The sequence below is a fragment of the Gallinula chloropus genome (assembly GCF_964237585.1).
Source record: "Gallinula chloropus genome assembly, chromosome: 2".
NCBI lineage: Eukaryota > Metazoa > Chordata > Aves > Gruiformes > Rallidae > Gallinula > Gallinula chloropus.
In genome coordinates this window covers 15,765,876-15,790,276 of record NC_140086.1, presented here as the reverse complement: position 1 = coordinate 15,790,276, position 24,401 = coordinate 15,765,876, and the positions used below count along the sequence as shown (strand labels likewise).

At 49.4% G+C, this 24,401-nt stretch overlaps 1 protein-coding gene across 1 annotated transcript in view; it reads right to left on the bottom strand.

Annotated features, from left to right (window-relative positions):
* EXT1 (exostosin glycosyltransferase 1) overlaps positions 1-23,130 on the bottom strand; it is a 179,031-nt gene extending 155,901 nt beyond the window's left edge. The window contains exon 1 of the mRNA XM_084280290.1: positions 21,852-23,130. Within this exon, the coding sequence (XP_084136416.1) occupies positions 21,852-22,804 (953 nt within the window). The 5' untranslated portion in view covers positions 22,805-23,130. The remainder of the gene's footprint in view (positions 1-21,851) is intronic.
* Positions 23,131-24,401: the final 1,271 nt, after the last annotated feature.

Here is a 24,401-nt window from a genome sequence, read left to right as displayed (position 1 = left end):
GTTTGCAATTAGGAACAAAAACAGTCACTGTTTGTCAGACATGGCATCCAAACACAGCGTTTACTGCAGTAACAAGCACTTAGATACACACACTAGCCCCACAAAGGAAAAGAGGGGGAAAACCCCAAACATTTGTAAAGCATCCTATTTGTGCTCCATTACCCAACACTGGCAGACCCCCTTGGCACTTCCCAGTATCTTCCAACCAAGGCATTTAACAAGCCTTGGTGTTGTGAGGCACCTTCAAGGACTGCACTTTAATACCACAGAAGATGACCTCCTTTGGATGCTTCAGCCTCCAGAAACCAAAGCTTGGGCTGCTGACTGGATCCCTTGCAGAGGGACCGAAAGCTGGCAACACCTCATCTTTTACACCCTCCCTCCAAGGCCGGATCTATGTCAAAGCTTCTGCCACTGTTAAACTCTTGGTGCATCAGTGTTGCACTGAGGACACCTCCTCCAGGTGGGCTCCAAAAGCCACCAGCAGCACCACTGCCCATCCTGGGACCTCCACCCTGCTTGCATCTCTCACTGCAGGTAACACCCAACTGTCCCAAATACCACAACTGCTTCCCTGTGCTTCCCACATGATTCTTTGTGCAAAAAACCCCACAGCCTAAAACACATGAGCACGTAATATAAAATTTGTGTAATGGGAGACAGAAAATAAGCCAATTTAACTTATGTGATTACACAGACATAAACTCTCTGCTGAAGGGACGTGAGACAAACATACTCTATTTAAAAACACATCTTGCACCCCACTCTTACCCTGTTTAAAAGAAAACTGCTCTCTTTAAAGCAGAGCCATTTGCTAAAGTTGAGGGCCCTGTCAGCCCTGGGCTTTCCCCAAAGGCCTGGCTGCAGCCCCTGGGGGGACGCTGTGGTGGGGAAGGCATCTCCCCAGCAGCTACATCCCCTCTGCCTCCATCCTGGTTTCACACCTGACTCAGAAGGTGAGAAGGCACTTGCTGGGAGTTTGGATACCTCGCTGGATAGCTGGCTCAACACAAACCCTGCCAGATCGACCTCAAATCATCACACTTTGGTGTTTTGTTTTGGTTTCTAAGGAAATTTGGATCGGTGGACTGAGTTCACACCAGGCTTGTGCTTTGAAATCACGTGCTTGTGGTGTGCCATCCGGCACTGACAGCTCTCAGATTTGGTTTGTTTTGAACTGAGGTGCCAGACACAAAAGCCCTCATGCCAGAAGCCCTCCAGGTCAACGTGGATGTGTTTCAGGCCATGGTGAGCATCTCTGCTCTGCTGCAGGTATGTTTGTTTCAGAGATGTGGTTGCCCATGTGGTTTACAGTTTATATCTCACATTAAAAATTAAGAGTAACCTTCTCACCTCCTCACTACCCAAACAAAAACAGTGTAACCTTACTTCTAGTAAATAAATACGTGAAGAAACAGAGCTGGGAAGGAAGAGAAAGTTGTTGCAGGGAAGGATACAGCACTGCTTTGCAAATTCTTAATTCTCCCCTCCTTCCATCCTCGGGCTTTCACGGACAACACATATCTCCTTGATATCCCCTCAAAGCTCGCCCTGCTACTCTTGATGCCCAGCAGACATCCCACATGGTATGCATCCAGCCCTGGAGCTGTGTCACTGGAGGAGAGCACAGGACACCTCACACACCCTGGCACAGCTCAACCACTTACCTTTAAATTTTTGTTTTATTAAATTTTATAGTAGGACGTGTAGCCCTTCACCCCCTTGATCATGAATATACTCCCTACTGCAGGGGCTTATTTTACTATTTAAAACAAAATGTGTGGTTTACTTTTTCTAAGCCAATCCTACTACTACTTTCCAACAGCAGGCTCCTTTAGAGTCTCTCATTATCTTCTAGCTCCAAAAATTATGAGATTCAGCAACAGACTAACTCCTAACAAAGAGGGTGAAAGTAATAAACAGAAATGGGTCAGAAAACAGCTTTGTCTATCTATACTTAAGGAAATATTGCAGTGCCTGCAGGCTCCAGCTCTTTACTTTGGTTCTCCTTTGCAACCCCAAAGATGGCCCCTTTGTGTATTTTTCTATCTTAAACACCCCTGCAGCTCACTGCTATTTGCCTTTGAAAACACCAGTAACTGAGAACATCCTCCACCAAAGAATACCAGTTGCATTGTTATGATCCCTTTGCACAGGAGCCTGACAGAAGTAACTTTCCTCCAATTCTACCCAACCCACCAAACAAGCCAATGCACAGGAACAGCATCTACATGAAGATGTTTTGTCAGGAGTACACTGCTCTGATAGCAAACTGCCAGGTTTCCATAAAACCCATCTGGGAAGCGGCTGCGTTTCAGATGACTCAGGGAACAAAGGCTTAAAGAAAGTCACTGCATCTGCACCAGATCTTCAGTCTCCTTTCCTCCTCCCTTCTTCCCACTGGTCTTGTTTCCCTTGAGTATCTTCACCCAGCAGTTGTAAGGGAAAGCAGACACAAGAATACACCATTGTCATTAATGAATCGGCTCAGTCATGCCGTTAACAGCCCCACTTAATTGTACAGTAGTGTTCGCTTGGCAGCTTCTCCCACCCATAATGTAATAACAACCCACCACACTGTCCCAAGTGAACTACCAGGGCTCGGTTTACCATGTCCCTTTATCCTCCACACCAACTACCCGAAATGCTATCTGCTTGACTCTTACTGCCCTGTAATTAAGCATATAGTCAAGATTAGAGCAGTCAATACCCATCTCAGCTTTCATGACCAACCCACAAACACGAGGTCAAATAAAGAAATATCGCTGCACGGGGCTACTAACCAGCAGCGTCTTTGTTATGGGCAAACCTATCGTTAATCACAAGGTCCAAACTGTAGCAAAGAAATAGTCACGATTAGAGACCTGGCCTAATGCTGAGACTTATCGAGCGCTCCATTCCTGTCTCACCAACTCGAAATAACCAGTCTGCCTGGAAGTGTAAAGCCCATAAAAATAATCTAGGCTGCCGCGATTTCCCAGGTAACCATGAGGATGACCTGCGAACGGTTTGGGATGTGGCCTTAGGAAGACAAAACTTCATCTGAAAAAGGAAATGAGAAACAGTCCGTGCTATTTTTTTTCCACAGCTTTATATACACATAAAATATGACCAAAAGCTAACCCAAACCTCCCAGTTTATGAACACAAGTAGCTTTATGTGATACCTTTAATCTGAGGATCACAAAGCACTTCTTAAAATTCAGTAATCCCATTTTGCAGACAAAGAAGCTAATGTACAGCAAAATCACTCAACTGAAACAGAGCTGAGGAAAACAAAACCCTCAGCTCTGCTTGCTATACACTGCACTGCATAGCAGGCTGGGTTTTCTTTCTCTTACGCTGGTGCTATAAGACAGTAAAAACTATTTTCATCCCTTTTATGAGATAGGCACTACTGTAAAAGCATGCACGCTTCCAAGTCTATATTCTATTTCTTTAGGCTCCAAAGACGTATTGTCCTGCTAACTGACCCTGCCAGCTTCACTGCAGTCAGTCAAGCTGCCCGCTGCCTCTGCTAGCAAGTCCTCTTCGCAGACTCTCCTCCTGGTCCTAAAGAGAATCCATAGCGGGAGCTGCTCCTGGTGGCTTCTGTAGGAAATGGAGAACCTCCTCCAAGCAGAGGAAATCAATCCTATAGAAAAGGAGATCATCAACAGAAGCTCGGCTGTCACTGTTTCTGTGCTCCCACAGACAAGACATACTTGTAATTTCCAGCTATTCGAACGCACTGAGGTCAGAGTCAATGAGCAAGGTCTGGTACAATTGATCCCTGAATGAGGCAACAATAATACTTAGGAACCAAAATGGATTTTTTTTTTTTTTTAACAACAGTGTAACGTGGCATGTTACAAAAATAGCAAAACCTGATAAATATAGCAGACCTGTCTTCCACTGAAGAGCTGAGTGCTGGAGTCTCTATTTATGTATACATTACTAGCAACACCGGGCACCGTATCCAATTACAGTATGATTTTAGGTTTAGTGCATGTGATTCCTCCCGCTGCCCCCACCAGCCTCACAAGGAATCATACTGTTCTGCACAGTGGCAAAAAACAACCCAAACCAACCTCTGGCTGCAAGCATCACTGAGACAGGAAGCTTTCGTTTACCACCCAAAGCATTCAAACTCAGAAACCTGGTTTCTTCCTCTCCACACCTTAAATACTTGTCCAGGCTATTCCCAATGCTTCCCTCTCAGCATTTGGTATGGAACAGCTACACACGCTGTCCTGCTATTGCTACATGCTAAGGCTTAGCTATTGATAAAGACCAGAAGGGTACACAAGGATGGAGAGAACAATCTGCCAACAAGAGTCTGAGAAACCTCAACTTCGTTTTCTGTTCTGCAACCGGCTTCCTCAGCAAGCTTGGTGAGCTGCCTGAGGCCGCTGTCTCCCAAAACTCATCCTTTGGGGCGATACTGTCATACAGTGCCTCTTGGCCCTCCCACCACCAGCTCAGCCTTTTATTTGGGCCAGCCCAAATGTGTGAGAAGATGCCATGACAGTCAGAGCTATGTGGGCTGACACTGTGAATACAACAAGGGCCCAAAGGAATCACCTCCCAGGAAGCGTCAATGACCAACACCTAACATTTTATCTCCCCAAACCACAGTCCCAATATTTCAGCATTGGTCCTCCATGAGAAACACATCATGGGGGGTGGGGGAAAGAGGGTGTTTTGTTGTGTTTTCATGAGAATGCCATGGGCTAATTAAAGAAAACACAAGACTTGATGTTACGCATTGCACAAATATTAGTCCCAGTCTGGACAGACCACACAACCAAGGTGAGGTGTTTCCAGACAGCAGATCATGGCTGGTGGGTATGTTGAACTCTGCCATTAAAAGAGCACTCCAGTAACAGGCAGAGGCTTCTCTGTCTAAAAGCAAGAGCAAAACAATACAAACACACGAACAGCTTAAAACCCTTTCCTTTCCCTTGTGCTGGGTTTGGCCCAAGATTTACTGTAACAAGCTGTAAGTGAAGCTAAATCTATGCCAATTAATTGATCATAAGGTATGCAGGCAATTGATCCTGGCTGTACCTGCTCATCAACACTAAGGGCTTTTCCTACAACTTACCTTCTATTGCTGGAGACCAAGGTTCAGCTCCATCACATGTGGGTAACAGACCTACAACAGTCTTAACTGGTGTGTGCTGAGGATACCCAGGTAATGCCCAGTCCCCACAACTGCCCCATCCAAGCGTTCCCACCATCTTCCTTGCACTTGGTGTTCATACAGAGGCATCAAGACAGGGAGCCAGCTGAGCTGGATCCCAGCAGTGGAATCAGAGCAGTGTCAATGCCATCAGAAGGGGAAAGCAATCATCCACACACATCCACCCTGCACCATGGGCCAGGGACACAAGACTTGTCCTGCCCTCCAGGGCTTATAACAAGATAACCAACCCCATTACTATCAGACCACAGCTGAACAGTTATGCAAAAAGGTATGAGATTTCTGAGCAACCCAGAGGCCAAATACACTGACCTATGCCACCAACATGACCTTAAGATTAGTGTTCACGTTACTGATCATCTGGCAGCCCAAATTTGTTTAGCATTAAGCATGGGGACACAAATCACATTTCTGCCAAATCAGTCACAGCACATGGTGTGGCATCTACACTGGCATTGCCTCCTGCCTGAAGGATGCCTGCTTGATCTAACAAAGCCAGAACTTCTGTAAGAGATGAAACCTAGCTTGCCATGAAGTCTGGGACCACATTGTTCCCTGCACAGCATATCTGAGCGTCTTTGGCTTCAGAGACCAATTCCCAACTGGAAATCACAGCACTGCAGTAGCAATGCCTGGTCCATCTGAACTCTTGATGGATCATTGTCACACCTAACCCCACGGACATGCCTTTATTCAAAGAATCTCCTCTGAGTAATCTTTATTTCTTCCTCAGAGGGGCCAAAGCAAGCTAACAAAGCAGTGGAGGCTTCCTTTTCAAGTCTTTCCAGTCTCCCATTCAGGCCTTGTTTTCTGGACAGCACAGCTGAACTCAAACACACACAGTTCCCAGGGCTGCAGCTGCAGGCATTTTGGAGCACTCATCCTCCCGAGCCTGGAGCTGACAACCATGCAAAGAAGTCCACTGCTTGGACCTGAACTGTAGAAGCTTTGAAATCCCTCTTTCCTGGCAGCCATCAGCTCCAGCAGAGCAAGGAGATCCCCTACCTGCCCAACCTCAAAGGAAAAACACGGAATAGTTTGAAGTTGAGGGTTTAAGTGTAAAGGAGCAGAGATCTTCAATGTATTGTACTTTCTACAAAGAGTCTCAAAAGTGACTCAAGCTGCCCAACGTGAGTTCAAGCCAGCTTTTTCTTCCCTCCCTTTTTTACCCTACTTCTCTTCACAGGACCACACTCATAATGATGGAAGAGTTTGAGTTAGAAGTGTCATCTACATAAAGGTTGCCTAGATACTTTGAAGACGAGTGCCACAGAATGTGTGCAAATAACAGGATTTCACTTTATGTCACATTTAAAAGAAAATGCACCCAACGCTACCACTCTGCACACAATGGGAAAGAGAACAAATAACGAATCCACGTCACACTGATAGCATGACTGAAGCTAATGGCTTGGGGAGGGGTGTTGTTCCCCACCCCCCATCTTCACTGAAAAAATGAAACCCATTTATTCTGGAGACATCAGGAGGCTGAATGAGAAGCTACCCAAACTCTTAAATACAATTCTGTTGTTGAGAATGCAAAGCAACACTGGTCTTGGCACCTTCTGCAGACATTCATTAATTAAGGACCAGTAGACTTCCCGGGGAGGTATCTCCCAACTCTGCCAATGAGAGAAATGATACACCAGAAAAAAAAAAAAAAACAACAACAAAACCATAGAAAGATGCATTCCAGATCTTGCCTGAAAAACTAAGTGGAATATTATACAGTCCGTGGGGGTGTCAAACATCTTGGACCATCTGACTTGTAGCTGGGCTCCGCAGCCTCTGACATACCTGGCACATTTAGCTTCACATGTGACATGAGACTGCTGAAAAGGAGAGATTTACACATCAGCCTGCAATCTGGCACCCACCCTCTGCTTCTCTGAAGGTTCCCAGGCTTCTTTTTGAGTAGATCAAAGACTTCTAGCCACAGAAAATAAAAGCTCACACAAGGCAGCCGGGTGCCTCCGAACACCTACTGCTGGCCGTCCGCTGGCTGAAAACTCAGAGCAGCCCCAACAGGGCTACTGGACAGCTAAAGCTGCACATTACACCAGTGGCCCCAGGTAAGATGGCAAGAAACAGTTATTTCAAGGAAAATGTATTTCAAGGAAATGACTCCAACACAGGGCACAGATGGGGGAGCATCTCCTCTCCCCAGCTGCGGGTTGCTGTGCCCAGGACTGCATCATCACAGTCTCTTCGCAGAACGGAAGATGCAGGGAGCGAGGTGCTTTGAGAGGGGGAGACTCCTCTCTCTGCAAGGGTATCGTTTAGCAATTTGTTACATGCTCTCAACCCCATTGTTTCCGAGACTCATGGAAGAACAAAAGCAGCTGCTAATCAAGATTCAAAATTACAAGGCTCGCTTTGCAGAGAGAAAGCAATACCTAAGTCGTATCTGCTTTTGAGGCTGCAGTGCACATAAAAGCTGTATTTCCTCTTCTATCACTTCTAGTAATTGTGGAGAGAAGAACAGGGTCGCAGAGAACATACTCCAAAGCACACTGGAGTCGAAGGTGCCTTGCAGCCCCACAGCTTTTTGTTTTCATTACAAAAAAGTGGGGGTTTGCTTATTCTTGTTTTAAAGAAAAATAAATTTCAAAAACCCCACAATAGGCTTATCCTGTGAGTTTTCTAAAAGGATTTGGTTTTCACACCTTATCTTTAGAACAGCCGTAAGCTCCTCGTACGTTTCACTTTAATATCTAATTGGTTTAAATGATTTGTTCCACTTTTTCCCCCAAAAAAAACCCCCTTGCACATGGTGGCAGGAAGGGCTTTTGCAGGGTTAGAGCAAGCTGAAGGGCAGACAAAAGGCATACTGCCCTACGAACAAATGCAAACAGCAAATTTAAGGTGAAATGGGTGTAAACAGCTGTTCAAAACTGCTAAATCCATCACTGGGAGTCTCGATGACCGGACTGGAGGTGGACAAAGCCAGCAATGCTCCAAAGATGTGGCAGCAGCTAAGGTCTGCCAGAAAACCACTGAGGGCCACATCAAATCACACAGGTCCGAGCAAACATGGATGTCTGTCACTGCTCTTTATGCTGACAGGGATAAGCAGAAAGGGCTCAAACCCAACCTGGAGGCCCACAGCTCAGAAACACTGGTTGGCTTCATGCTGCCCGCAGATTTTTCTCCCTCTTTACCAAAGCTTTCAAATAAAACCCATTGTGTGGAAGCGAAAATCTTCCAAAAGGAACCTAAAAAGGCTCTCACCTGCCCCTGGAGACCCACCAGTACCGCCCGTGCATGCACTCACACTGCCTTACACCCTTACACACTAAGGGTTAAAATGCTCTAGAGTAAGGGATTCTCTACTAATTTGAAGAGGGGCTAAAACCATACAAAGGCATCCTTTATCTTACAAACAGAGCAAAACAAAGAAGAAACGAGCTCATTCTTAGGCTTATAAAACCAGCCTTTACAGATAATTATGTTTTATTACTCTTCATTTTATGAGGATTGTGTTATACAAAACAAATACCAGATGCCTATTTGTTGCTTTTGGGGGAAGGGGTGGGGGGGGAATCTCTTCAAGCACTGCTGTAAGCAGCCCTGCTTTTAATTAAACACAATAAATGCGTAACAATTAATACTGGTTGAAGTCAGCAGGTAGGAAGCAAATGCATGAACTGTTGCTGCTGAAGGTCCTCTCCCCTCTGAGCTCTGGCTGCAAGAGCAGCCACTCACCAGCATATTGCTCAGGGCTAGCGGTCTCTGAGCAAGGCTCCCTTACAAACCTGTTTCCCTGAAAAATTAATACCAATCTTGGCAGGTAAACCAAAAGCTTGGAAAAAAGGCGGGGGGAGGCAGCAGAATTTAACGATAATTCTGTAAGAGACACACGTGGACTCAGCCAGGAAAACTTGTAATTAAGAGTCAAGTAGCTTAAAGATGGGAGAAGAATGGAGAGAAAGCAAGGAGGTGCAAAAGGATTTCTGGCAACCTTCAAATAAATCAACCACCCAAAAACGGGCCGGATGGTTCAGCTGTTAACTTGGCCAGACTCACACAACACACTCCCAAACGGACTGACAGCATGTGCAGGACCTGACCCCACACCCGAGATGAGGAGCACACATCTGAAGCGCAGGGACAGAACCCGAGGGAGACACAGAAAGCCTGCCCAGTACCACAGCAAAACTGGGACACAGTTCCTCAAGGACAGTAACACACAGCCAACTTCCCAGCAAGAGCCAGATGTCAGCCATCCACCCCCAGAGGCACTAGTGGGAAATCTACTTCCCGTTTTCAATGGTGGTTTCCTTTTTCATTTTAATTGCATTAAGATCCAATCACAGGGTGACAACAGACACTTCTTACTTAAGGCTGATACCAGCCCGGCATTGTAAATCTGGTTTTCAACATCATGCCTGACAATGCTTTAACATCCTGCGAGAGAGACTGACATTGTGTACGTAAGGATCTCACTGCAGAGAGCCTTTTTCTAGGAAGTTTTTTCAAAAAGAACAATTTTAAAGCCACGGTGCAACAGGGAATGCAAAGTACATAGCAGTGGGATGGTCTCCATGCTTTGCAGTTCATTTCCAGGTTTCCACCTACTGCCATTACTGAAGCTGAGGAAGGGTCTCTTCTATTCTCCACCAACACATTTTCTCGAACTACTTCCTAATGAAGTTTGTTTACAAATATTCATTAGATTCCATGCTTCATTAGTCCAGTCACTTAATTATAAGACCACAGTACCACAAAATGCAATTATAGCAATCAGTGCATTGATTATTGTGAAACACGGTTATCCTGAGACTGAAGTTTAAGTAAGAACTACTGCTAGAACCAGTAACTACACCAACACAGCAACCTGGGATCACACCAGTAGCTCTGAATCCTTACACCTCCAGTTTCATATCCAAAGAACACAGACAATCTCACAGTTAATTATTTTATTGCGACCTGCGTTAGAAAGACTCTTCATTAAAAAATTGAGTGAAAAAACCCTCTTTGCTAGAAAGGACTATTATTACAAGCTGACAGAAACAACCAACAGAACAAAAGCTGGAAACCTGTTTTCACTGCAGTTCACTCATGTTTCGCTGCAGAAACCCAAGAGGCAGCTGATGGTTCCACTGGTTACAACCGTTATCTGTCTCTCAGCAGCAGAAGCCCCAACAGCCAGCAGTAGGCTGGGGGCAAAGGAGTCCTGCAAAGACGCCAGGTGCAAAGTGCCATGATTTTTTGACACCTTCAGAGCTAACATCTAAGACAAGGACCAGGGTTCCCTTGCACGAACACAGAGCAAGAGTCTATCCAGAGCGCAGGGTGCTTGACCTCCGAGCTCAGCAGCAAAGACAAAGCAGGTTTTGGGGAGAGGGCAATGTGGGCAGAGGCAGCAGCTGAGAAAATGGCCAGTCCTGTGGTTGGCTCCACATCAAGAGATGTGCACAGAGAGCCTAGAGATGAGGAGGGCTCAAGGCTTCCTTGAGCCACAGGCATCTTAAGCCCTTGCTCCGCGCACAGAGCTTGGAGCAGCACTGGAAGGACCAGACACACTAGGGCTCTGCCCGTGCAAGGCCCAGCCAGGGCAACTAGGCACTGCTCAGATCTTCCAGTCCTCCTACAGCGATCCCAGAAACAGCACGTAGGGGCAGACGGGGCAGTAATGTGCTGGGTTGTTCTGAGCTGAAGGTGAATGACCACCTTCTGCTATCAAAAACTGAAGTATTTATTTCCTTACACACCATTCCTACAGCAGCCATCACCCAAGGAACAAAGCTAAGATGGTATTACCGTTCTCTGCAATTAAATTTTGGGAAGGGGTGGAAAAGCAATCGCATTTGTGTATGTGTGAGCTCACAAATTAACCCCAGGGTCATTTGTGAGCAGCGAGTACCCGTACCCACCGGCTTTGATGTGTCACCCACTGCCTTCACACAGCTCCAGCCGCTCGCACGCTTTGATTATCCGAGCTTTGCTTCACTCCGTCACTTTAATCTTGCCACAAGAGCAGCACCATGAAAAGAAAGGGGGAGAAGGAAGAGGGTGAGGAAGAGAAATGAAAAGAGGGAAAGAAAAGAGATTCGGGGCTGGGAAAGTCAACTTGATGGAGGAATCTGGAAAGATCTGACATGCTGTCAGCCAGAGATGAAAGCACTAGAAATAAAGGATGCGTTGCGTGTTTATTAAAATGGTGGCATGATTCTCATATAAGGAAAGCACATCTTTGACACCTCCTGGAGATCACTCCCACAAAAGAGCCACCCAGCCATCTAGGACTGCTAAATTTAGCACCAGTCCTATATTTCGTCTAATATACATAAAAGCTCGACACGTGTCCCATCCAAACTAAAACAAAACGTATTTTAAAACCTCGCTTAAACTGATTCACATGCCAGAGCCAACCCTCAAACCTAAGACGACACCAAGCAGTGATGGGAAACATAAAACCAGCTTGAATTAAAACTTTCAGAACTGTAGTGCAAAAAATAGGCAGGGAAGGGAGGGGGAAAGCAGATATGAAAAAGCACAACCCCCCTGAAATATTTCCCCACCTTCAAAAAATGTCACTTTAAAGTTCCTACCTGCTCAATTCACCTTGCTGCTATCAGATTTTTTTGTTACCCTCACTTTTGAGAATTCCTCTGGCACTTAGTATGCAGGAGCAGTGCGCAGGAATAGATCCCGCTGCCATAGATAATGTGGTTCTAAGGGAAACCCATCAATTGTTAATGGCCATGCAAATTGTTGAAACTAGAGAGTTATTCACAGTTATCTCGCTGTGATTTGGTAAGTGTCCATGCTTGATGTGATCACTCACTTGATATATTATTCCATTACAATTCAAGCAGTAGCCGTACCTTTCCGTTTTTGGCAAAAAAGTTTGAGTGAGTGGGAGGGTGAAGGGATGTTATTTGTTTTAAATTATTTTAAACAGCCATACATACCTTCGCGTGCAAAGGTTTTACAGGACAATAAATCCCTCCCTGAGACTACAGCCATGCCTTACTGAAACGTTTCCATCCCTCCAATCAGGAACTAAAGGAGTTTAACATGCAATTTCAGACCCTGATCTTGCAAAACACTTTCTTATGTTTCAACCGTAGAGAAAGTTCCCACATCCTTTGTGGCGCTGGATCTTCCAGCTGCAGGTTGCACTGCTTTACATTTTCTGATCAGGGTTTTCTAATCCTTATGCTAAAATCTGCTGACATTTAATAAGCTATAGGCATCTCCTCAAATCCATAATGCATTCACTCTCCTGCAGCACCAACTTACTGATCGTTAATTTTCAGCTTTATTGCAGCTCCAACATATCAGATGCTTTTTTCTTTTGTTTTGTTTTGTTCTTGGCTGAGATGTATTACTTTTAGCAAAGTGTACTTTGGGTTTTATATTTTGTTTGCTCATTTTTAAACAGCCCTTAAGGGGGAAATGTTACTCTTCTTTATAAAGTAATTCTGAAATCGCAGTATTAAAAAATAAATCCTGTAATTATGTTTCCCATTAGGATTAGATAAATTATATTTAATTAAAAGAAAAATCTGCTATCACCCAGCACAATGGTTGGTGGCAAATCGAGGAGATGAAACATTTATATATTTATCTTCCTAAAGCAGCTGATTGAGTCCATGACCAGACACACACCCAAACAAGCCTTCAGAGATGCAAATTCAGATCTTATAAACAAAGATTTGACGTTCCTTTCAGATAAAGGTTCTGAGTTTTAGAGGCAACCTCTGATTTTATTCTCGCAGACTACAGCAACTACAATTGCGATGGGCTTTCTAGCAGTCACACAATGAGCTACCTGGCTGCACCAGGAATTCCAGTATTGTGATAAAATGCCTGCTATTATTCACAGGGCAAAAACCAGTATCAGAAGTCAAGATCTTTCAGATGAGTGAATAAAATTGAGATTCCTGAACAAACTCTGCCGCGCTCGCCCTTCTCTTGTTGGGCAGGTGATGCTCTCCATCAGCCTGATGGCTGTAGGGTTGATAACATGTACCGCAGCTATAGGAAACAACCTATACCATGCTCCTTTTCACAGCCTCGGAGAACTAATTATTAACAGGACAGGGTCCCCCATGTACCCTTTGCAAATGTTATCGTGTGCATTTTCCATTTAGGAATCGCTGCCAGTCTCGCTACGCGCAGCCCGTCAGCACTGCGCTCTCAATTTTGTTTAGGAGCTGAAGAATGATTGATCTTATTGATTTGTGTCAACAGCCTGACAGGGCCATATCAACCGGCAGTAATTTTGTGGGAGGAGCTGGGAGAGGAACTGGAGATAGCATTTTCTGTTACACGCCATCCTGCCCAAAGAGAAAATGTCATGGGAGATGCCGGTACCGCCACCGACGGGACCCCGCTGGGACTCGAACCGACACAAGCGAGTGACGAGACATTTCCCATGACCGTGTTTACAGCAAATCCACTGCTAAACACCCGACTGTATAATTACAATCTATTACAATTATGCAAAGAAGTAACATTTCAGAAAGGCCTTCTCATCTCCCATTCTTAGCACTGAATACTTTTGTTTTGCAGCCAATCAACTAAATTAGCCCTAATTCAGTTTCATTCACAAACACAAAGAGTATATTAGAGGGGAAAAAAAATGAACAAGTGGGAAATTCACTTAGGAACCCGGGAATTATTTCGTTTCCATGTATTTCTGGACTAAAAACCATCATGGGGAAAAAAGTCAACTTAAGGCAGAAGAGCTTTACTGCATTTGCTAACCAGACCACCCTTGGAGGAGCGATCAGGAACAGCGATGCCTCACCACCTGAAAAAGTGGCGGCCTTTTGAGCCTTTAAGGGGAGCAAGAAGAGCTTGGATTCATATACCAAACATGACCCTGTATCCCAAACCATGAGAAGAGCCAAGCCCCCCAAAAAACCTGTGTGGGGATTTGTCCCTACCTCATACACAAAAAGAGCTGCTTGATGCAGTTTCTGACGACTGCCATCTTTCACTGGAAAGCCACGATTTCAACCTACACTCACTGACACTTCCCGAGTGTCAGAACAAATTAGGAATCTTTCAGTTTTACATAGTAGCCCTGAGACCACACGTGCTACAGGCAGGGGCACCTGCGAGAGCCCTGCCAGCACACTTCACCCAGGGACTGCAGGAGCACAGAAGTCTGTCTTACTGGAATATGAAATGGGAGACCAATGCCAGAAACACCTTTTGGGGAACACCCACCTAGCACCCTATCTCCATCCTTGCTAAGGAGGCAGCACTATGCCACACGAAATACTGAGGTTACATCTTAGGAAAAGGCAGTACAAGAGACAAGCAGGGAAAACACAAGATATATGAAGAAAATAGCATCTTCTTTCTCGTGTTATTGAGGAGGCCTAAGCCCCGGGACTGTCTTTAAGTTATGTTTTCTTACTCTGAGAAACAGTAACATTTTAGGAAGTCAGATCACATTTGGAAAGCCATCGGACTGGCAGCTCCCACCCCGGTTCTTTCCCAGTGAAGCTGCTCAACACAACATTTTGCTGAGATAGAGCCTTTATTTCTCAAAGCATTACTTTCCTTTTCTCACGTGAAACCAATCTCCACTCTTCTGTTCTCATTTGGAATTCATTCCTTAAACTAGTTTTCCTCATGCTGGCGCAGCGTGCTGACCACTCTGCCTCTGAACCTCCTCCTGGGCCCTGTGGTGCCCGTGCTGCAATACCAGGACAGGGACCGCTCTACGTACGCTCTTCGATTTCCTCTCCTGCGTGGCTGTCAACTGTTATAAAGCATAATTTGCCCCACAAGTGAAAGAAGTACCAACTCAAATCACCCTCCAAGCCCGGATCTTTATGCCCCAACAGGCATGCCTGGTGCTGTGGCTCTCTCCTGACCCAGCTCACTCCCTCCCTGTCTGTTCCAGAGACACGGGGATGAGTTAACAGCATGGCGTAGCACTGATGCTCCTTCCAGTTGCCTGAGGAGGCTCCTCAATTAAGGGCAAGACAGTGATGATGTTATGTCCTGTTTCCTCCCAAAATTTGGATTTAAAGAAGAGCAACACAAAGCCTTATGTAAAGCACAATATAGCTGGATGTATAGAAGAACTCTACTGCTCAGTGCCAACCAGGAGAAGGTTTTTGAAACCTATACATCCCAAAATACCTGGAGTGGTGAAAGCTGCTGCAACTGAAATTACACTCACACGTTCCTGCAAGTTGAGCTAATCTCCATATGATGGAGGACGGGAGCATATATCTTGCATCATCATCATCATCTCGATATAGCCAAATCCTTGAGAAGTCACTCACCCTAGCAGTACAGGGCACAGCACTGAACTCCCTTCACAGGCCAGTTATCTATGTACCTAGCCATTATTTTTCTGTTTAGCAAAACAGTTTGTTTACTCAAGACCACAAAACTCTGTGGATTTTCTGAAAGAAACCCTGCAGAGAGAAAGGGAAAACAATCACTGATAATACTCCAGAAATCATGAGATTACAGCACATTCTCTTGACTCGCATCTGTTGAGTAAATAAATGTGTCGTGCAGACCAGTTTCATTTATCTCCCTCTCCCGCAAGCGGCTGTCGGTTTACTTTCCAGTGGGCTGGTCCAGGGCTGTATGTGGGGCAAAAGGATTATTTCCAGCAGAGTCAAACCACTAGCCTTTTCCACACGGGTTTGTCTTGAGCTGAAACTCCTCTCTTTCAATCCCATCCTCCTGGGAAGATGCACCACTTCAGAGCTGCACAGACAAAAAGAGGTCCACGACTGCGAACACCTCGCAAGCAGCAGCACACAAGCCCCCATGAGAACGCCAAGATCAGCCATTCATCTCCCTTAGGAACAGTTTCAGAGAAGCTCACCTTAAGCCAGCACAAAAAGTCCCGCACAAGTTGGGGTTTACCCTGTGAAACACCTGACCAAGAAGGGCAAGAAGGTGGGGGCACCGTGGGGTGCTCTGCAGCACCTTCTTGCTGGGGGCAGGTCAGGGTTTCATCTTGCCCAAAGGGGTAGCTGGAACTGAGTTAACTCAGTTCTGATCTGGGTTCAACAAATCCTTCCAACTATCCATTTCAGGGCAAATTCTGCTTGAAATTAAAATGATGACTCAGGTAATTTTTTTGGGTTGAGTACTGTTCTATCGCCAAGCATCTCTTCAGTAATAGTAACTTATCAATAAATTATCCTAGAACAATTTTCCTAGGCAGGAGAAATAAAGGCAGAGCCCTCTGGCCATGAAAGCAGTGCTCGCCTACATTTCTACATGCAGCAAACGTCTGCTCTGGACCAGAACAGCCATCTACTGTAATGCTTTGTCACCACAGAGCCTCATATGAGATGCTTCACAGGAAGATGTAGAAAAGCCTGGGGCAAGCAATTATAATAATAACTTGCCCCACAAGAAAACTTAATTACTTGAGGTTAGGAGGGCGCCTGGTTTAAAGCCAGCGGGCAGGGTGGGCTCCTCTACTGGTGCCTGACCCTGCACACCCAGCCACACATGCTGCGGTGCTCTGCACCTCTCGCACGGGGAAACACGCTCGTGCACACGCATCCACCCTCTCCCACCCCTTTTCGGAGAGGAAAGGTCCTGTTGCAAAAGGCCAGGCTGAGGCTGGCCAGTGGAGCTCAGGGATGTTCCCATAGTACCTGCTCCCATCCAGGGTATCGGCCTGGGGTACCTCAGGTGGGAGCCCCTTCCCTCTTCCAGAACTCTACTTGCATTAAATCGGCATTTGAAAGGCACATAAGGCATTACACACCGAGCACGGGAGGAGGAACACGACACAGCAAATCCTGTATTTCTCAGACACACGTTAGAGCTTTGTTATTTACCTGCTTACTGCATTTTGGAATAAACACACTGTAGAACAGGCAAATTTCCAGTTTCTTTAAAATTTATGTTAAAATAAAAATGCAGTCTGGTGGGGATAGGTCTCTGCAGTGCCAAGACACTCTGGGAAAATGCCCAAGCTCTCTCAGTGGTTCTTGAGTTTCATCCAAGCTCCCGAAGCAGCCTGGTGATACACAAGATGCACGGACTGGCTCCCATCTCAGTTCCAATGTCCTGGACAGCAGTCACCCCAAACCTGTGTGATTTCTCAGCCTCATCCTCAAGAGCTGCAAAGGAGCGGTCTTGCAAAGGCGTCCAAATAATTCTGAAAGTAATTACACATTGCATTTATATTTTAATAGAATGCACCGAAGTTTTGCATGCTGAAAATACAAGAATTTCACCATGCTTATGCAGCATCTAGTTTATCATCGTGTGTTGGACAGGCATGCCTAAGCCTTACTTCACATTTTTGTGCCAGTCTTGCGAGTGAGAAAGTAAACCACTTAAAATCTAATTCTGTCACTTCTTTTTTTATATGTGTCTTTTATTCCTGGTTGGAAGGAAGTGAAACTAAAAGTTGCTTTTCCCCCCATTCTGCGCTTGTTGCACAACTGTAACCTTTGCTCAAGACAGCACTTCCATGGGTAGGAATGCAGCTGTGATTGACACATGTTCCACCAGTAAAGTGCACACCAGGTAAACCTTACCAGGTACAGGTTCAGCTGGGTATTTTCACTTGTGAAAGTACATCCACAACCCTGCAGAGACATCTCACAGGCATAAGCACGCAGTGTGCTGCTGCGCTCTCTCTCTTCTGCCAGCACCCAGCAGCCCCAGGTAGATCTGTGGGCAGCTCCTTCTATAGGTTCCTCCACAATCACATGCCTCTAACCTCCTCTCCACAACTAGTCCCACCTCAGGATGCATTTCATCCACCTTTCTCAGCTCAGTCTTCATCACGCTGGTTTTCTGAGCACTGAGTAGTCGAAAGATTTAGAAAACTCCATAAAGAGCATCTCACTACACTAGCTGTCCTCTGCCTTAAGTTCACATTTCCCCAAAAATGGATTTTTTCCTCACTTCCCCTTCTCCATCCTCCTCTTTTCAGCCCTGTTCATTACCTGTTTCACCCCTTTGTTTCACCAGCATCATTAACTTCAGCTATCCTGCACAGCCACGAGCAAAAAGCTTCCTTGAATGAGCTTTTGACGAGAGCTTATGTTTTCGGATCCCATCAGTCTCCCCAGCTTCCACAGGCATGGCTGCTGCAGATCAGGGGATATACCACAGGCAACATTATTTACTTTCCTAGAAAGACCCCCATTTCGGTGCCAATCTGTTCTCCGCATCTGGCTTTACTCGAACACTGCATTCCTCCAGTTCTTTCGGTATCCACACTCATTTATATTACCTTCCAAAAAGTAATTATTTGGAACCAGTTAAGCCTGTACATGAATTCTGCCTTTGTTTAAAACACATTGTACATATGTATATATTTAGACTGTCATTAAATATTTAAGAGGCTGTCTTCAAACTTCAGCAGCAGCGCTGTTTATTCGCTTAACCCTTTGTGAAATGAAAAGCTTGACACCGAAATCCTACCGCGGACAGATTCAGAAAGCTCAGCTGCCCCAGCACTGGGTGACAAAGGCCAACTCTGACAGAGCCCAGGGCACTGTAAAGAAGCCGGAGTTTTTCTTTGTTTTCCTTTGTATCCTGTTTGCTGGTTGTCTAATCATGATAACGCGACTCAGTTCAGTCTGCATCAGCTTTATCTGCTGAGATGCATAACTGGGATGCAAATTAATTAGCTGTAACATACAGATGGATCTTTCAATACAATTCAGGGAGACAAACACGCACATGCCCATCCCTCCTTCCCCCACATGAAATAAGACACTTGATGCGTTTTCCACAGGTCAAGAAGTCACCTTTCCTGATGTCCTCAACCTCCTAGAGAGGAAACAACGCATCCCGCGGGCAGGTGGACCTTTTTCAAACCCAACACCCAATGTAGCACTGGAGACAAAACCCCTTCACAGCTAACTTGCACCCACACTCCTGCCCTCTATGTGACGGGAAAGAGTGTGTCACAGCAGAGGGTGGGAAGACCAGCACAGAAAAGCACGATAAGCGACTTTCCCAACTCAATATGAGTATGTAAATACACGTATCTTGGAGAATGCATTTTTCTTCTTTTTGATTAAAACCTTGAGGATGCACTGTTAAATCCAAGCCCCCCAAAAGCTCCACGAGAGCATCTTTACACCATGCAGTTTGTGAGGCCCGACTGCATTTTGAGACATTTCTTTGCCAGGCACTACAGCCTTGTTCACAATCGGATGCTGCTTTAGGTGGGATAAACAGCAGGGCCCCTGTTACAGCTTTCACACCTGGGTTATATATCCACACAGAAGCATTTCAAACCGGCTGACCACCTCAATGCTACACCAGAGATGTGACCTTGCTGGCTATTATGAAAGGAGTGGAGCTCCAGCATGGTCCATATTTGCACAGGAAAGAGAGAGAAGGCAGGCCACGGCAGGACACAGTGCTGGGAGATCAGCAGATGGCATACTTTGCTCTGAATCGGCACCGAAGCAGGAGCGTGAAGGGGCAGCGGCACGCTCTGGCAGGTGCGCTCGCTCAGATAAGATGCCGGGTTCAAAAGCTTCAGCATTTGCAGTCGGTCGGCAGAGTGAACCCCTTCATCTCGGTGGCCTGACCACGGATTCAGCCTGCCTTGAAGTAATCTTATTTTCTTATCATCTCTTTTTTTATTTCCTGTCTTTAACAGCACCCTGGCAATGAACGCTGAAGTATACGGCCACATTTTAGCAGCGAGTATTTTCTTTTTGTATGAGCAGCACAGCACGCAGGTTGGATTAATGCTTCTGTGTCCTCCGAGGTTTGTTACCTCCACCCCTCGCTACAAACTGTGTCAAATACGCTTTAGGAGGGGCAGAACTTACAGGGAGGGGTCTTTCTTTTCTTAGACCAAATGGTGTAGCTGTAATAAAATTGATTATGGCCCTAATGACATCAAACCACAGGCAAGTATGCTTGGTTTTATGACAACATGTATGCTGTAGAACACAGCAAATATCCAGGACTTTTCCTATCTGTATTTGGTTCAATTGCCGAGATCCATGCCAATAAAACCAGCACAGCCTGCAAGGTTACAGCTGTCAGGTCTCCCTTCTTCACCACCAAAAAGTATTCCCTAAAGGACATCACAAGCCAAAGGGACTCCCGGATCAAGAATAACATGGGCTTAGCTTAGTATCTCTACGGATCCCTTGGTACTGCCGCTGTATTGCTTCCACGTGTGCACCATCTCACCACTCGCCCATCAGTTCGCTGAAAGCGAATGGGCTTACAAGTCCACCAAGTACATGCACAGCTGTCTTCTCCCCCCTCTGCCGTGTCCTTAAAGAAACCAGAGGGAGAGCAGGGTTTGCCCAGGCACAGGCAGGCTTCCCTTCCTGGTGTGGCAGTGTTGACCTTCCCGGTCTCTCCCAACCCGCCCATGGCTAGTTTCGGTGGAGAAACAAGCAGCCAGCTGGAAATTCTGATCAGCATTAATGCCACTGTAGTTTCTTCCCGGCTGCTCTCCAGGAGTATTTTTCCACCCACGTTCCTCTATGCATGGTGAAGCCCTCCAGCCCTTGGCAGCTCTCAGTGCAGCTCCACCACGCTACTAGCCCAGCACTATACAGCTGGTCTGTTTTAATTCGGCATCTAACTCCTGCCACACGGGAAAGACTCTTGTGCAAAAAAGAACTTCACACCCAGACCTTTACTCTGCAGCAAACATACTGGTGGTCGGCATTTAAATGAACTGAATCAGTTGCAAAAGGGCTTAGCTGGCATCGCAGTCCTGGAGGTAACTCCCAGGCAGCGATTTTTCCGGCAGTTATACATACAAACCTGAAAAGCAGACTGGAAGGCAAGGGTAGCACCACAGTGACACAAAATTTGGCTGCACAGTGGCATTACCAGCAAATATAAATTGGGCGAAATGCAGAAATCAGGGATTCAGAGAAAGCACGCTGTGCCCGCACCACACGTGAAAACCAGAAACTCAGGCACAGGACACAAACACAGTCAGCGTTTCTCTTTCCTTTCTTTACTGAATCCGTGCTGGTTTCAGCAGGGAGGAAAAACCCAGTGAAGCGAGTTGCTGCCTCGTCTGTGGAGACGCGGGCACCAGCCGGGTAGTGCTTTTGGCAGCGAGCATCCCAGCAGTCTCTCCCAGCAACCAGCCCACCGCGGGAGCCAGGCTCACGTACGCACCGCAGCGGGCTGAGGACTCGCACAAACTTTGTCCCGGGGCGGGTAAGGCACAGGGCATCGGCCCTCAGAGACGCCGGGGGAAAGACGGGGAGTACCAAACGCCACAGCACCCTCGGGCAGCACGTTCGCCGCTGGCCACGTCTGCGAAGCCGAAGGGCTGCGGATGCAGGTCACCGGTCCCCGGGCGAGTAACGCCACGGCTGCGGGACGCTGCGCTGCCCTTCAACATCTCCCTGCCGGCTCCCCGGGCCAAGGCAGCTCCGAGCAAGCCGGCAGCCTCACCGGGGACGGGAGAAGCCACCGACCGACCCACCCGAAGGAGAGATCGCGACTTTCCTCCGCTCACATCAGCGGGGCGGCCAGGGCCGCGGGCGGAGCAGGGCATGCCGGCATGCCCAGGGGGACACGCACACGGGGCCGCGGCCGGGGCAGGGCATGCCGGCATGCCCAGGGGGACACGCACACGGGGCCGGGGCAGGGCATGCCGGCATGCCCACGGGGACACGCACACGGGGCCGGGGCAGGACATGCCGGCATGCCCACGGGGACGCGCGCACGGGCAAGAGGCACCGCTCACTTACTTTTCGTATTCAGCGTTGTCTCGATCGCAGCGCGAATCCTTGTGCTTTTGCCAGTCTTTGCCATGCTTGCAGGTGGTCAGGAGGACAACATCCTCTCCGTTATGGACGTGATATAAGGCATTCCTGGTGTCTGACCCTATCCCCGTCAGGTACCTTTTCCCCTTGAATACCAACATGTACTTCCTGAGAGGAGGGATGGTGTTAAACCTCAAAAATCCCTTCTCCCCTCCTGTCCTAGGATGATCCTTAGAAAAGAGCGGGATAGAAACGTCAAAGTTGGGTCTAAAGTTTTCAGTACTGATGCTGGCTTTGGCCAGCATGGCCTGGCCGATGTCAAACCCCACATCCTCGGTGTAGTCCGGCCAGGTGCCGGAGTATAAATTAAAAATCAGGTGGTTTCTGCCGTTGTTCCACAGGTGGAGGCTCTGCACCTTGGAGCGGAGGTTGTGCACGTACTGGGGGGAGAGCTGGTCCCGGTCCAGCGTGTCCAAGCTGAGGACAAAAAGGCAGGCCTGCCCGGGGTCGGAGGTGTAGAAGCGGGAGCCCTCGATGGCGGCCAGGACGTTCTGGTAGCTCTCGGCGATCTTCTCCCCTTTCTGCTGCGGATAAACGTAGACCTTGAAGCCGTTTTTCCGGCACTGGGCGAAGTCGAAGCAGGACTCCATGCGGCAGCGGCGCCCGCGGTAGAGGCCGGCGCTGGCGTCCCGCCGCTGTTGAGGGGAGACGCGCCCGCCGCCGCCCTCGGTGCCCGGCAGCTCCACGGGGGCGAAGGGCCGCAGGGCGTCGGGGAAGCGGGGCCAGGGCCGCTCGGCGCCGGGGCGCGGGGGCGGGCCATGCCGGCTACCGGGCGGCGGGAGCCGGGCCCCCGGCAGCTGCACGACTCCCAGGTAGAGCAGCAGGGCGAAGAGGGTGACGACGAAGAGCAGCGCCAGGTAGCGTTTTTTGGCCTGCATGTGTCCGGCGGGGGTCCGGGGGGCTGCGGAGGAAGGCGGGGGCGGCCCGAGCTCGCCGGGCTCCGCTCTCAGCTCCGCTCCGCCATCTTCCCGCCGGCGAGCGCTTCAAACTCTCTTCGCCCACCTCCGCTCGGCGCCGTTCCCCAAGCCGCCGGCCGGGGCCGCGCATGTGGGCGACCGCCGCAACTTTCTCCCCGCCGGTCTCTCAGGGGCGGCGGGCGGCGGCGGGCCGGCGGCGGCCCGGCGGGGCGCCCCGCATGCACTCAGGGGCCGGCCCCCCGCGCGGGGCGGGCACCGGGGCAGCCCCGCTCCCGCCTTCCCGCCGCTGCCTGCCCTCTCCTCCGCCACGCTCCCGCCCGCCCCTCCCCTCCCCGCGCCGCCAGCCCAGCCCAGCCCAGCCCAGCCCGGCCCGGCCCGGCCCAGTCCGGCCCGGCCCCCGCCGGCTCACAGCCCGCGGCCGCCGCGCCGCAGCCTGACGAAGCCCTGCATCGCCCGGCGACCCCCGCCCGGCCCCGGCGCCGCTCGCTTCTCGCCGCGCTCCCGCCGAATGGCCCCGGGGACGGAGCAGCAGCGGCGGCGGCGAGGACCCTCCTCCCTCTCCTCCTCCTCCCCCTCCTCCCTCTCCTCCTCCTCCTCCTCCTCCTCCTCGCCCCTCCCCCCTTCCCCGCCTCCCCCGGGCCGCGGCGGCAGCAGGCGGCGAGCCGCAGAGCCCCGCGCTGCCCGCACCGCCCTGCCCTGCCCGCCCGCGGGCTGCGACCCCCACCTCACCCGGCCCCCCGCGCGCCGCCCCCGCCCCGGCACCGCCGCGCTGACCTCATCCAGCCACGCAGCCCCGCGCCCCCATTGGCGGGGCGTCACGTCCGGGGGGGCGGGGCTTCCGCTGCACCCATTCATAACCCGGCGGGCGGAGGGCGACGGTCCCGCTGTTGCCGCCGCCGGGACGGGCGGGGACGGGGGCGGCACCGGCGCGTCCTGTCAGCGGTACCGGGGTCGCGCATAACCCCTCGGGCCATGATCTTAGTGAGGCCGGGTCGAATGCCTGGGGGCGGGGGAGGGGAAGTCTCCTTCGCGCCCTGCAGCCGGGTCGCCGCTCGTCCCCCTCCGCCCGGTGCGGCCGGCAGCAGCCCGGTTAGGGCAGCCGGGGTGAGCCCTGCCCGCGGTGCCGCCGCTGCTGCCCCCTGCCGAGCGCGGCGCCGCCGTGCCGGAGCCGCCCGGCGGCACGGCTGGGCTGGGGGCGTCCCGGGGGCAGCAGAGCGGGGACCCCACGACTGGGAGAACCGACAGAAGGCAGTTAGGAGGCGGCTGGGAACAAGCGCCCTTCGCGGTGCGGGCACGGCCGGCGACCGCCCGCGCTGCCCTCCCGTTCTGCCTGTTCTCCTGCCGGCTCCGGGGGTGCCGCTGGATCCCGGGCACCCGGCGATCCCCGCCGTCGGCAGCTCCGGCCGGCGTGCGCGGTGGTGGGTGTCCCTCGAGAGCAGGCCTCGTGTGCTGCCGAGGCGGGCGCTCGGGGCTGGTGGGCACCGAGCAAGCGCCGGGCGAGTGATGAGGCTGCGGGGAGCTGCCAGAGCACCGAGCCGTCCCGGCAGCTACATGCCTG